This window comes from Talpa occidentalis, unplaced genomic scaffold, assembly GCF_014898055.3.
Source record: "Talpa occidentalis isolate TD23 unplaced genomic scaffold, MPIMG_talOcc4v2.1 talOcc4.10, whole genome shotgun sequence".
NCBI lineage: Eukaryota > Metazoa > Chordata > Mammalia > Eulipotyphla > Talpidae > Talpa > Talpa occidentalis.
Genome location: NW_023600993.1, coordinates 100,019,704 through 100,034,984, shown reverse-complemented (window position 1 = coordinate 100,034,984; position 15,281 = coordinate 100,019,704). Strand labels below are relative to the sequence as shown.

The window sequence follows — 15,281 nt, the reverse complement described above, 5'->3', positions numbered from 1 at the left end:
CGCGGCGCCTCCTAGCGGGCCCTGCAGGCCCGGCTCTCGCGAGAGCGCCCCTCGGCGGGGGTTATGTAATTCCCCGCGGGCGCGGGCGCGGGCGCCGGTGCCGCCCTTCCTCGGGAGAGGTTCGGGGCCCACACCGGCGGCGTCGGAGCGGTCCCCGGGGGCCCGGGAGAGGGGGCCTGCCCCCCGCCGCCCCCCCCATGGACAATGAGTCCTCTTATGCTAATGAGCGCTTACGTCACTTCCGCTCTTTCTCGGCCGCCATTTTGGCTAGGGCAGGTTCGGGGACTCGCTCCGAGGCGCTTGTATTGTCTGCTGAGGGGAGACGCGGGATCAGCCCCCTCCCCCGCCCGTGGCCGCCGCCGCCGCCGCCGGCCCGGTCTCCCCTCCGCCGCCCGCCGGGATCCATGAGCTGAACTCCCGCCCCCCCGGCCGCCGCCATCTTGTGCCCCCTCCCCCTCCCGCCGGCCGCGCTCAGGGGGATTTTCGCGTCTCCTCAGACACAGCTCCCTCTCTCGGTCCCCGCCGCGGAGGAGCCACAGGAGCGCGGCCGCCGCGCCCGCCTGCCCGCGCCGGTGAAGCCGCCGCTCCCACGCCCGCGTCTCCTCCCTCCGCCCCTCCTTTGTCTGCACCGCTCGACGCCGCCGCCGCCGCCCGCGCGGGCACTGGAGGGAGCCGCTCGCGCCGCCGCCGCCGCCCGCCGCTCTGCTGCGCCCGCCGCGCCCCCCGGCAGCAGCCGCGGCCGCGGCGCGAGCCGGAGCCCGCCCAGGCCGCCGAGCCCGAGCGCGACGAGGCCCCGGGCGCGCCCTCGCCGCCACCGCCGTGCCGCCCGCCGCCCGCCGCCGCCGCCGCCGCCCGGCCCCCGAGCACGCCGGCCCCGCGCGCGCCTCGAGGCCGAGTCAAGGTAAGCCCGGCCCGGCCCGCGCCCGCCCCCGGCCCGCGCGGGGCGCTTTGTTGTGCAGTCGGCCGGCCCTCCCACCGCACACGCTCCTTTGCATACTCGGGGCGCCGGCCCGCCCGCCCGCCGGCCCGCTACCCGGCCGGGGCGCGGGGCGCGGGCGCGCCTCCTGCAGCCCGACCCCCGCCTCCGCGCGAGGCCCGCGCCGCCGGCCCCCCGAGCGGCGGCCGCTGACGGCCTCTCCCTCCACCCCGCCCCCAGCCCGGCGCTCCCAGCCCGGGAACTAATCCCTTCCTCCCGCCCCCCTAAAACGAGCCCCCCACGCACACCCCCCGGGCCCGGGGCCAGCCTTCTGCCGGGTCTACCCACCCTGGGCTGGGGGAGGGGGCGGGGGGGCGGGGAGCAGACACGGCCCGGAGCGAAAAGTCTCTGCCTCCCCGGTGCCAGCCTCCCCTCCTGCGCGCCAGCTCCCCTCCTGCCCCGACCGCGGGGCCCACCGCCACCCTCTTTCCTCACTCTCCGCTGCCTGGGCGGCACGACCTCTTACCAGCGGTCTGAGCCCCAACTTTGCTGTACAGATGGTAGAAAATGGCAATCCGGAGAGCCGCGAGAAGATTGCTTCCTAAGGCAGTGAATAGCGAGTAGTACTTTGGGCCCCCTTTTATTCACCTCTTCGTTCTCCTGGGCTGCTTCCCCTCCCCCCCACCTGGGTGTCTGTCTGCCTGGAAAAGGCGCGATTGCTTCTCTTCCTCTCTTGCCCAAGACCAGGAGCTAAGGTCTGGTATTCTCTCCTAGCCACATCCATGCGCACACCGAGTCTTCCTGAGCTTGCATCCACGGGCTCCTCTGCACAGTCTTGCCATCACCCATTTCTCAGACAAAGGCCCAGGAGGGAAAAGGACCAAACTGTTTCCTGTGTTTGCCATTTCAGTGCTGTCCATCCCCACATGCCCAGTTCCTGTCCCTGGTGCTGCTCGTGCCAGTGTCTTGAACCTTCAAAATAGAAAACCAAACAAACTCCTGGGTAGCTTGATACAGTTTCTTTATAAACCTGCATTGTTGCTTCTGGTTTATGGCCATGAAGAAAATACCAGCCCCCACCCAAAATGCACCGCAGCCAAGTCGGCTAAAGGCGATGAGTGTTGGAGTCAGTAGGGGGCGCATTCCCCGCACCGGGTAAGGCTGCAGAGGGGGGAAGGGCCCCAGAGCTGGAACAGGATGTGCTTCACAGCGCCTTCTACAGACCATGGGAAAATGGACCCAGCAAGACACTCGCACTCTTAGTTGGTGAGCTGACAGCAACATGGCGAAGGAGTGAGTGAGTCAAGAGCAGTGATTTTCTTTCTTTCAAAGAATCCACCCTGCAGTTTAGAAGTTCTCTCTTTTCACTTTCTCAAAACTGTTGCCCCTGAGACAATCCATATCCGTTCTTGATGTATCACCTTGGCACATCTTTGATACACAGATTTCCCCTTCTGGAATTCTTCCACCTTAAGCTTTGAATCTGTCACCGCCTTCCAAGGTCAGATGGTAAAGGGGGAAGTTTAAAACTTGAGAGTAACGGGTTTGAGGGATGGCTGATAACTTCCCTTCTTTGTGGCCCAGTCTTTCCAACTCTTTGAAAGTTGAAATCATCCTTGAGGGGTGTTAGATTTGGTGGGGTAGAGATTTTTGGAAGCCTGTAGATGGTGTCACGATTTGCAAATCCTTGTTGGTAAATATCAAGCCCATGTTGAGTTCTTCATTGTCTAACTCAACAAAGTTGATTGTAAAATTTGTTTCCTTCCAACCTGGGACTTGTAATTGCCATTCATTATCTCAGTAGCCAACCATGTTTGCGTAAGTGTTTACAGCAGTCTTCTCTGAGACCCACCTTCTTAGGGTGAGTTGATTTCTGTAGATTTTACTCCTCTTGTTATTTCCATAGGTGTGAGATGCACAATGCGAAACCTAGGCCCCAGCTTTTGCACCATGATGCACAGGGTTGTACTTTTTGTACTGAACTGATAGGTGGCCTAGTGGTTATGCCCTGTACTACCATTTTGAGGATCTGGACTCCGTTCCTGCCTTGCTCTTTGGACCACATTGTCAAATCACACCGGTGGGTATATTTATTTTGGAGGGTGGGAACTGCAGCAACAGGGAAGTCAGAGACTTCTTCCTCCTTGGTCACCACCAAAGCCACCATTTCCAAAGTTTCAGCCTAGCCGCATTCCTCAAGGAACTGGTTAGAGCTGGTTGCAGTTGTGGGTTCTGAACAGAGAACTGACTTACAGCTTCTTTAAGAGAAAAATTTTAAAGTTGCTAATATTGTTTTAATCATTTGCATCCTGCACTCTTGTGGATAAAGTATATTATGGTTTCCATTACTCTTGGGTGACCCAAAATCAAGAGTTGCTAAGCTGCCAAAACCCTTAAAAGATTCTCTGATCAGAACAGGCTTTTCCATGAATATGTGCTTGCTAACCAAAGATTAACAGTGGTTGTTGATAACTTTTGGGTAGTTTCAAGACAAGTATTTTATTTAGATACACCAAGATAAATATATGGGAAACTAAATGGGTATATTCTTTGATACATAGTTAACCAGTTGGTACTTAAGGGAGAATTTTCATTAGACATTTGCTACCAAGTAATATTTTGGTGAGTGAAAAGGAGGCTGTTTGGTTCAGGTATTCCATTCGAGACTAAATTGTGTTGCTTTTACGATTTTTTAGTAATTGCAAGCACCAGATATTTAATCTCAATTGTATTATTTGTAATTTTAAGTACTGTTTAATATTTGTTAAACATGTAATTTTGACCTGTACTTGGTTTTTGATACAGTTAGTTAGTTACACAAGTGTTTAAAATCAGTAATTCGAAGTCAACTTCGCATTTGAGGTGTTTGAGGTGAAATTTGTGAAGGTGCTTTTGTTTGACATAACAAATTATACATAAGATACAGTGTTAACTGATGTCCTTAGTGGTAATAGCCATTTTCCCCCCACAGGAAAACTTGCTGTGAGCTCTTAGAAAGCATGTATTCTGCAGAGTTTCAAAGATTGCCTGGTTTTGACACTCAAAAAAAAAAAGGTGAAACAATTGGGCTTGAAGGCTGGACCTTGGGTTAACTGTGAGGGTACGTTAAAGTACAGTGACACGCCTCAGCACGAGGGTGGGGAATGGGTCTCCTGTTGATTGAACTTCAAGTAGAAATCCCTTCTTTATCTTGACCCTTGTTGAAAAATTTTCTAAGACTACCTTACAGAGAGGCTGCTATACCTTGAACTATAACTAAATCTTTGGTTCTTACAATCTTCATATAGGGACTATGGGAGATTGGGCTGTGAATCTCGAGAGACCCCTCAGCTCTGCCTGTCCTGGAGGTCATTGCTTTTAAACATACCTACTGTACATTTGGGGGTTTTTTTGCTTAAATTTCACTTTTTTTCCCTTAAACCAGAGTGCAGGAAAAGTTCTAATACTATTTATATTAAAAATAAAACACCACCATGTTGAACAGATTGTTTCAAGTAAGTTCTTAATTACTGTTATTTTGATGACCCAATCTCAAGAGTTGCTAAACTTCTAAAAATTTTAAGGTTCTTTGATCAGAACAGATCTTTTCATGCACATGTACTTACTGTCAAAAACTAACCAAATAGACTTTTAGCAAGGAAAAAGGACTTTGATTTTTCTTAAAACGTACGTGCATGTATCTATTATTTTTATGTGATTACTAAAAGCATAATTAAATATGGTGTGCTTATATGTTAAATTGTGGCTTTCTTTGTAACTAAGAAAATTAGAAAATAGCAAAAAGAGACTGTGGCAGATTAATTCCATTAATTGGGGTGGGGGGTTGTACACAAAATAGTCTACTTTTTAACAGCTGGATATTGCTGCCAATATTAAATGCAAATGAATCGGAATATTAGAGATTAGGAGCAATACATTTTAGTACAAGAATGGCAGAATTAGATATTGTAGATATTTTTAACAGCCTGTTTAAATCTTAATGAAATAAACTTTTAAAGTAAAATACGAAAGTAAGAAAAATATTTGAAATTTTCATTTAATGAGATTAGAACGTAATTTATAGTTTGCAACAAGATACCCATGACTGTTTTGTAATAAGCTACCTGTTCAACCTGGGTTTCCAAAGAAATTAGACTTAAAAAGAATGCCATAGTTTGTTGTATCTTTCGGACGGTAAAATACTTTCCATGAGATCTCAACTTTCAGTTACTTGCCTAAGAGTTTCGAACTTTAAGAGAAATGTTGTCATTCTCTCCCCCCCCACCCATGTAAATAGTTCCATTATAGTTAAATTTACCGAACTTGGCCTGTATTAGCATCACATATACTTAAATGTTTTTCCTCCCTGCGTTTTGTAAGAGATTGTGGTTTAGATCTGGAGCAAATGCTGCATTTTACTGATGTGCATCACTGTTGTTTATACATTTCATGTTTGGAAACTTGATGTCGCCCCATATTGGAATGGAGAACCTGCTTCTTGCCTGCATACTGGCATTTTCCACCTGGATGACGGAGATCCTTTTGATAAGAGAAGCCTATCCATGTTGTGCCTAGCATCAGCCATGGTTTCATTGCTACTTCATGGTGGTTTTTCATTGATTGACCTGATACCATTAAATAGAAAGTGAGGGAAGTGTCTTAATACTTCTCATACCTGCATTTTGGTCATGACCCACCTTTGACATCTACCAGTTCAGGGGTTAGCTTATGTGAGAATCCATGTTTTGCTTCAGTAGAAGAGGAAGGCTCTTTTCACATTAGGTTCTCAAATTGGTTTATGCACGTCAACCTTATTACTTGGGGATAGGCATGGATATGCAGGAAGTTAGAGATAAAAATGTGAGCAACTGTGGATGTTTTTATTGATGTAAAATGCAAAAGTGTATTGCACCATTTTACTTCTATGTTCCCTCATCTCCATGTATGCATTCAGTATCCTCTGCCTTTAGTTTTCTGAGATACACTCGCAAGTTTCTGTAGTTTCCTTGATCTTTATCTTAGTTCCAAGATGGCAACTAGAGATATTCTGAAATCTCTGTAAACTATCAAAAGTGTTGCAGAAATAAAAGTTTGGAAATGAAGAGGAGCACATGAAAGAATTTTGGTTAAGTTTACTGAGAAGACTGCCCTGAAAATTGGCAGCAGTTTTAAGGTTTAACTCAAAAACATGCACCTAATCTATGAGGCTCGTGCTGTTTGATTAGCCCTTAGAATTAAAAATAAATCCTTGTACACCCTGATTCGCTCCAGTAAGGGTATGTACACGTGTGTTTTCTGTGTCACTTGTAACCTGGTTGATGCCTTTTGTAAAGATGAGCCATAAATATAAAGACACCCCCCTCCCTTGCTGGCTTTTGTAGTATTATAGAATGATATCGATGACTTGCCCATTTTATTTTCCAAGTGCTTTATACACATTCAAGAATGTCTTAGTTTCCAAGTAGGGAAATCAAGGCACTCTATCGTATGCAGTGTGCCACAGTGTATGTCTGGCTAGTTCCCAGGCCTGTGGTTGGAACACAGGTTTTTATAACACTCCTGTGTGTTGTTTGGCTAGTGCGAGCTCAGATGAATGCTTCATAACTTCATGGTAATGTTTTGTGCTTGTATGCCAGCTAACTCCCAAGGATCCCAAATGGCCTCCACAGTTAAAGAAGCTAGCCACACCCCAGCAGAAGTAATTGTGGGTGGAAATTGTGCTGGCGGGGGCTAGTTGAAGTAGTACAAGTCTGGTTTGAAGTTGCCTGTATCAGTTTAAAAAGGAAAGTTTATGAACCCGTTGCTTTTCCCAGTGTTCTGGTTTAGAGCAGTCTTGTTACTTCTTTCCTCTGAGGTTATTTTTGCTTAGACAGATAATTGTTGGCTTTTGCCCTGCTGCCTATTCCTTTGCTCTTCCTTTTACTGAATCCTCTATGTTCCATTTAAGAACTTGCGAGAACCTGTACGCTTGAAAATCTATGAAGCGTTCCCTTTTTGGTGGGATTTGGTGACAATTGAGAGTCTATATGAGCAGTCTCTTGAAATCTGGTGTATCTGAAGCAAATTATACCTCATGGAATTATGCCAGAATTTATTGGAATTGTAAGTTTAAGTCAACAATTAGAATTCTTGTTCTTGTAGAAAAGGTCAGCTGAGACTGAGTTTCTTAATGTAGGGAGTGCTCAGAATACTGGTACAAGCTCAGTTGTATCTAATGACAAGGAAAATACTTGTAAAACTTTTTGAGAAGCTGTAAGGATTGAGCCATCAAGTGGTAAAACCTGCTGTAAGAATACTGTAGCCGAATAATAAAAAAATGTCTTGGCTGAATCTTGACTCAAAGAGATGGCTTAGAATAGGCCATCTTTTGAGAAGATGGTTCAGATAAATTATACTCTGTTATTCAAGAATGGTAAGAAGGTGATTCTCCATTACTGTGGGGAAATTATTTGAGTAACTTTGATGGAGCTTGAAAAGTTTATTATTAAGGAATTGAAAATAATCTACTTTTTGTCTTATGCCATTTATGCAAAGACCAGTGGCATGTTTCTGGAATGATTATGAATGGACATATCTGGTGTTCTCTTAGGCTTGCTTATGAATTCAGTGATTTCCCTTTTTCAGATTTCTCTTAAACTAGGTTGTCTACCTGAACTGACAGCAAGTAATTCTAAGTCTGGAGTTTTTGCAAAGGCAACAGAATGCTAGTCACTCCCACCAGTGTGTCCCTACCTTGCTGTTAATGCCTATTTAAAACAGAGTAAATGTTCCCCATTTCACTGTCTCCCTCTGCTAGATTGTGATGTTAGAGTTCTAAGTCTTTTTTCTTTTTTGATCAGTGAGAGATACTCCCCCTTTCAAATAAAATTGTATGTGAAATACTAGTATGTAAAATTGATAAAGTCTAAGGGGCCACACCTCCAGGCATTCCGCATTCACCTTTTCCCTCAGGCATCTTCTGTGCACATACCTTACAGTCTTTCAGGAGCATACTCGCAGATGCACAGCCTGAAAACCTCGAGGTCCATCAGTGCTCTAGAAATTCTAATGGTCACAGCTAGGATTTTTGTCTGAAATCTGAATAGTTAAAGTGCAGGATAAGCAGCAACATAGAAGTAGCGTCCAGTGTGGGTGCTAGTCTTGTAGTCTACAAATCTTAAGAGTGCCCCACATTTTTTTAAAATATTGCAAAATCTAGTTCATACCTTTGTGTTTAATTCTACATTAACTGTAAGTATCCTAGATTTATTTTGGTTACTTTAAGTGCCACCACGCTTGTAAAGTTAAGAATATACTAAATCTAACATGAATGGCTCACACAGATGTATTTACAATGTTGCATAAAACACTACTCTGTCTACAGGTGTAAGTATGGATGCACATTTTAATGTCTACAGGAACAGCTATGTGGCAACCACATCTTATTCTCAAGAATAGTAATAGTCCATGCTTTTTAAAGCCTGGGTGTGAGCTCATAATTTTCAGTGATTATTCGAGTATCTGACCTAGTTTAAGGTAAAAAAATGATAATTCGTTTTAAAAGTTTCTTGGTTATCATCTCATTTAATCCTTTGACATTGAACAATGGAATGGTGTCCTAGTTATACCATAAGAAAGCACACCCCTGGAGATTGTTATATTTTTAGGGTCAAAAATCTTAAGAGTGGCCAAGCAAGGGTTTAAACAATCTGTTCAACTCTGGGTCACTATTCTTAATTACTATATTGTACCCTCTTTCTTTCCTAGGAGAGGACAGCTTCACTGTGCTGTCATTCTCCTCCTCCTTATGGAAGTTTGAAATTACAAGTAAAATAATTTTACATGTGACATAGGTCAGCCATATTTTTGTCCCTGAAAACAATATAATTTTCTTGAAAAAACACAAGTTCTGATATAAGCTGTAGCTTTATCCTTGAACAACTTTTACCTTCCTTTTGCTATCATTCTAGTATCTTACTACCTTATACCTGAGGTTCTGATGATTTTTGCAGTCCTTTCAGATTGAGTAGGTCTGGAATGGTTGGAAGCACTGTAGATGATTCTGACAGTCAGCTAAGTCTGGTGTCTAGTCTTCTACTTAAAGAACTTCCTCCTTTTTTAATGGGACCTGCTGAACATAACAGTCCTTTTCAAGTGCCATCAAAATTATATCATTTCTCTACTCAATATCTGCAGCATTTCCTCCACGACTACTGGACAGGACAACGGGCTCAAGACCGCCTTTCAGTTTTCAACCTATCTTTCCAACCTTGTCATTCATTATTTCTCAGAAGCTTGACATAACAGCCATTTTGACTCTTTACCGTAGTTCCTAGAACTCCTTCCTTTCCTACTCCTGGAACTGTGCCAGCAAGTTTGTGTTGTTTTGTTGTGGGTTTCTTGAGGTTTTTGTTTGCTTTGCAGTGATTGCAGATTCTCAACCTAACCTAGTGACTCTCCCTCGCTTAGCAGCTACTTAACAGCCTCTCCTGACTTCCCCATCTGAGAATGAACTCTCTTTATGAGGCCTCAGAGTATTTACTTTGTGTACATTGCTTTTTCTGTAGATGTTTATGGAGTATCGTCTCTGTAAACCTCTTCTAAGCAGGGACTTGTTCATTTACTATACATTTATGGAGCTTTGGTGTGTGCCAGCCACTGATGGAGCTGTTAGCGATATAACGGGGAGAAAAAAACATAGGCGATATCATTTTAAGGGACCCTCTTTGCCTTGAACAGTGAGAACAGTGAAATATCCTCTTGCATATTTTAAGGGTTCTGTATAGTGCATGAGATCAGGAAAATTAATCTCTGCCCCCAAAATTGATGATGAGATTGTAGCCTATAGACACAGCTATCTTTTTGTCATTTGTATTAGTTTCATGTCATGTTTTAGTAAAGCTCTGAGTCACTTGTGATGGGTGTGTAAAATAAAACTTTTGAGCTACATTGTGACTATAATTTTTGGTCATTGATAATATGGTGAACCAGGCTGTCTGGGTTCCCATTAGATTCCTGGTTTGATTCTGATGAGTCAAACCAAAATGAAAGAAAACAAAACTTGCCTAAAATGATTAACTTTGATACCTATGAAAAAGTTTCCTATTTTATTTTTTCTAGTTTCCTAGAAACATTAAATGATTGGACAGTTTAACACATGAAAATCTTTTCTACATTGCCACATCCTCTAGAATCATTCCGGTTTTGCAATATTTTAAAAAGTTAAACTTCTCATTCCCAGCTGGATTAAAGTTAGTAAGAGAACATGAATTAGGGTCTTTGATATTGACAAAAGTGCTATATTGGACTGTTTTCTGATCTCTTGGAATGGGGATTTGGTGGTAAACTGAACTCTACCAATTTTTTTTTTTTTTTCCCTCAAATCTTCAACAGTTTGGGATTGGGGGGGCATTCACTTAATTTTGCCCGAAATGGTCTAGAAACTACAAAAGGCCTGCATGTTTCTTGTATTACATCCAGGACTTGCTCTAGAATCTATTTTGTTTAAAGGAATTTTAAATTAAGCTTAATATTTATAGTTTTGACAGAGACCCACCAGTGATAAATGCCACTAATTTTAAACCCAGATTACCATATTGATAAATTTACAAACAAACCTTGTCTAGCTCCACACTTGATCGTAAGGCCAAGCAGCAGTTTCATTTATAGTCACTGCTGCTGCCTTTAATATTTCAGTAGCCACATTTTTTAAATGAATTTATTTTTAATTGTGGTAAAATGTATATTAATATATTAACCACTTTTCAGTGTCAAGTTCTGGGGTATTAAGTACACTGACATTGTTGTGCAGCCATTACTGCCACCATCTCTGGAACTTTTCCCGTCTTGTAAAACTAGAACTTACACCCATTAAACCATAAATCCCCATTCTTTCCTTACCCCTTGACAGCCCTCTTCCACTGTCTCTCAGAATTTGACTGCTTTTACTACCTTGTATGAGCAGAGTCATGTGCTGTCATCCTTTTGTGACTGAATTCATTTGCCATCTTCAGGTTCATGTTCCAGCAGTCATTTTGAAAAATAAAAAGTGAAGTTGATTTTCATACTTTAACCCAGTATTTGCAAAGGTTTGTTATTTTGGCACATCAGTGTTTTTTAAAAGGTGTTTGACATCTCTTGCATGTTTATATACAAAAGGTATAAGTATTTTATACTTAGAGCGTGTATCAAATGGCCAAAGGACTTTTAGACATTTCTTGGACGAATAGTCGGCGCGTGAAAACATGCTCAGCGTCACTAACCATTAGGGAAATGCAAATCCAGACCACCATGTGACGGCGCCTCACACCCATTTAAATGGCTGCTGTGAAAAAGAAAAATAACTTGAGGTGCATGTGGAGAAATCTGAGTCCTTGTACACTGTTGGTAGGAATGGAAAATGGTACAGGCACTATGGGAAAGAGTCTGAGGGTTCCTCAAAAAAAAAAAAAAAAGCTACCTAATCTGGTGATTGCACTTGTGGGTGTATGTCCCAGAGAATTGAAAACAGGGTCTTAAGAGATACCTGTACAATGTTCATTGCAGTTTTTTCACAGTAGAAAAGGTGGAAGCAATCCAAGTGTCCATTAACAGATTAATGGATTAGTAAATGTGTATACATATAGTGGGAGCTTATTCAGCTTTATTTAACAAGGAAGGAAATTCTCACATAGACTACAGCCTGCGTAAACCTTGAAGACGTTATGCTGAGTGAAATAAGCCGGTCACAAAAAAAGACAAAATACATTGAGTCCACTCAGATGAAGTATCTGGTCAAAATCATAGAGCAGCTGGTACAGAGGGGAAGAGAGAAATGGTTTATTCTTAAGTGGTATAGAGATTTGGTTTTACAAGATGTAACCAGCTCTGGCAATGGAAGATGATGATGGCAGCACAGTATGACTGATACTAGACTGTACACTTAGAAGTGGTTAAGGTGGTAGAATTTATTTTTCTCAATATAAACAAATTTAAAAAAACATAAAATGAAAATGTATAAGCCAAAAAATATAAAATGTATGTTTCAGTGCAGGCTAGCCACATTTTAAGTGTGTAATAGACATTTGTGGCTAGTTATCTACCTTGTCAGAAAGCACAGCTTTAAAGTAAAAATTAATTTATAAAAATTTAAAGCAACCCTGCTTTTCTTGCTACTTGAATAAACACTGAAATACATAGTTTCTTTTAAAAGAACAATTATGTGTGCATAAAGATCTGAAAGTATGCCCTAGTGTTAAGTGATTTTGTATGGAGACAAAATTATTTATGCTTTGCCTTATGTGTCTTATAACCTTATACTCAGTTAAATGCTGGGGGGGGGGGCGTGCAACAGCTTTAATGAGATGCACTACATAAACCCATTTAAAGTGCATGATTCAGTGTTCAGTAGAGTTGCACAGCTATCACTAGAACCAATCTGGTGACTCTGATACCCTTTCAAGGTGAGTGACACTTTTCCCCCTAACTTCCCCAGTCCTAGACAATTTGAAATCTGTCTCTATAGATAATGCCTTTTCTGGACATAGCCTGGATATGTATCATGTTTTATTTATCTAGTCGTTGGTTGGTGGGGATTTGGGTTCTCTTTTAGGGATATTAAGGTTAGTTACTACTGAGAGTATTTGCGTACAAGTTTTTGTGCATATGTTTTTAAGTTGCTTATCTAACAAAAAAAATGTATTTGGGAAAAGGAGCCTAAGAGTGAGTTGAGAGCAAACTAGCCTCCTGCTGCCATGCCAATAAAATGTAAGAGGTCACCAGAGCCTCTGCTTTCCCAAGAAGTCTTCAGAGGAACATGGTTTGAGTATTGACAATAGGAAGATGATAAAGGAGAGGATAGGATACACCATGTTTTTTGAAAAGCAGTTGTATTACTTAACTATACCAAGATTGTGGTTTTTATTTTGCAAGATAGTGCATTACAGTTTGGATAAAAAGATAACCCGCAGATGTGACTGCCTAGTGACTGCTGGTGCTGAGTTCTCTTTGCCCTTCTCTAAAATAATGGAACTGTCTGACCTGAGGTGAAGTGTGCGTGTATTCTTAACCTCTGTATCACCACTTGAGCTGGTTTAGCTTGAACTTAAGGTCATTTCAACCTTGGATATTGAAGTTCTTGCATTTTCAGATGTATATAACATGCTGCTGTTTGCCTTTAATTAATATCAGAGCTTAAGTTGTACAGGTAATAGGAGCACTACATCCTAGATCTGGGGATGACCTTGAGACCCAGCTCTGTAGCTGACGAGCTAGCCCGCCCTTAGGCTGATCACTCCACCTTAGTTGGCAGTCTATAACATGAGAAGAGTTTAGATGAAACAACACATGGATTCTTCAGTGATTCAGTGCTGCTTTTTTATAGCATGCTTTGAGTTTGATGTTGGTGATTTGGAATATGAATCTTAATGTTTATCTTCAGGCTCATACTGGACTTTTTTTAATATTTGAGTCAGTGCTTGTACTCTTCCAGTTGAGGAGATACTTAAAGACTGTTAATGGTTACATCCCTTCTGACCAGACAAAGATTCCATGCAAAATATCTTTTCTCACCAGCTGATCCCGAAAAGGCTAGTACAAATGCAAAAAAAAAAAAAAAAAAAATTCTGTTTGGTCATGTGTGTGCAGTGGCTGTCATCAGAGCAAATGCACCTTTCAGGACCATTAGTTCAAAAATAATACTCAGAATTAGAGATGTGTTACCCACTTGACCTTTTGATTATGTCACATCTGGAACAACAGTTATTCAGGACGCCAAAGAGGTTGACACAGTGGCGTCCATCCATTGGGAGATTGGCTTACTTAGTAATGAAATGATGAAAAGACCCAAGCATGGTTCACTTGGAGAAGGGGGGCACCTTAGAAGGGAAAGTGGACATGTCTTCAGAACTTCAGAGGCTATCACATGGTTATGTAATTAGAATTCTATGGCTGAGAGCTGTGGGCAGAGGACAAAACATGAAGCGCACACTTGTGACCAGAGCTGTCCATTGTGGAGTGAGCTGCCTGATAGGGTTTGTGCTCCCCTTGCTTGAGATGATCAGAGAGATTGACTCTTAGAGAAGAGTTGTTTGTGAAAGGAATTCACATATTGTTTATAGAAAAGTGGCTGAAAGTATTCCTGTGACCAAAAGTTTTTCTTCAGGATGCTGTGTTTAGATAGATACACTCATTTTGCCTTGCATAACTATAGTCTACCTATCAAAGAAATAGGTGATGGAGTTTAATTGATTTGGCTGAGAACTTCAAAATCAAGTTTTTAATCGGATGTGGAAGCAGTTTAATTTGATACTTTACTCAATTAATAAGGTTCCTTTTATTATCAAACTACCAGAACAGTAGCAGTCCAGTGCATTTAGTAACTAAGAATCAAAGAAAACAGATTTATTACATTTCCTGCCTGTTGCTTGTGGTTGTTAACAGTGTTGGAATATGAATGTCCTAAGCAATATTACAGACGTTCGCTATTCAAATGTAATTTATAGTCCAAATGTGTCTTCATTTGAAAAGTAGTTTTTCTGATGTTTTCCAAATACCCCCTTTTTAACCTTAACACCTTTGCCCATTTTTTGGTCCATTTAAGAGAGACTAAACTTTTCTTAATCTGTCATGCTGCATGGTTACAACTGCTAGTACAGAAGCGCTTCTGCCCTTGGATAGTGAGACAGTTACATTTTCTGTGGTATTTGAGGCTGTGGAAAGTTGAAGGAATAGGAGGGTACAGAGCTGCCTTTTTCTATGAAGTGCTTCTGGCATCTTGAATGTTTTTTTTTGCCCAAATTTACCCCAAAAAAAAAAAAAGAGAAAGATAAGCTGCTTCTGTTAGAAAAAGATTAGGTAGAGTGATTGCTCGCAAACTGACAGTAGACTCTGGGCTGGTCACTGGGATGAGACTAGCACGTCTTTACAAGGGTTCATTTTTAAAAATGCAGATATATGAATCTTACAAATGGTTTAATTTAAACGTAGGACTTAGTGACACCCTTAAAAGTATATATGGTGTCTGTGTTTTTCACACTTAGGGATGGAGTGCCAGGAAAGACAAGCACTTACTGGTTATTGAGAGAATGTTTTATGATGACCACAGTTTTACTCGGTGATACTGACAGGTATTAAATATGTTGCTGAGGCAGGGGTAGGAGTAAAAGAAAGTGGTGTTTGCTTTCTGCCTTAATAGTTTTTATCTTAACACATGTCCTAAATGTTTCCAGAGACATCTCAAAATTCATTTTAAAAAAACAAAAAAAAAAACAAAACAGGGCTTCCCGGGTGGCGCAAGGGCTTAAGCACTGCACTATGAAGCAGTCCACAGCCTCTGCAGCATGAGTTCGATCCCCGGCCGGCCAGGGAGGAACCCACATGGCGCAGCAGACCTCCCCTGTTTCACCCGCTGCTCCCCTCAGCAGTGTAC

General features: G+C 42.5%; 1 protein-coding gene across 8 annotated transcripts in view; it reads left to right on the top strand.

Annotated features, from left to right (window-relative positions):
• The first annotated feature begins 854 nt into the window (after nt 1–854).
• ADNP (activity dependent neuroprotector homeobox) overlaps nt 855–15,281 on the top strand; it is a 28,796-nt gene continuing 14,369 nt past the window's right edge. Inside the window, exons 1-4 of one of the 8 annotated variants that reach the window (XM_054698211.1) lie at nt 855–901; nt 1,691–2,182; nt 2,823–2,996; nt 3,888–3,970. In XM_054698211.1, the coding sequence (XP_054554186.1) occupies nt 2,142–2,182; nt 2,823–2,996; nt 3,888–3,970 (298 nt within the window). In that variant the 5' untranslated portion in view covers nt 855–901; nt 1,691–2,141. Of the gene's footprint in view, nt 902–1,366; nt 2,214–2,822; nt 2,997–3,887; nt 3,971–15,281 lie in introns of those variants that run through there. The other 7 variants (XM_037500410.2, XM_037500382.2, XM_037500392.2 and 4 more) reach the window with 7 other exon arrangements.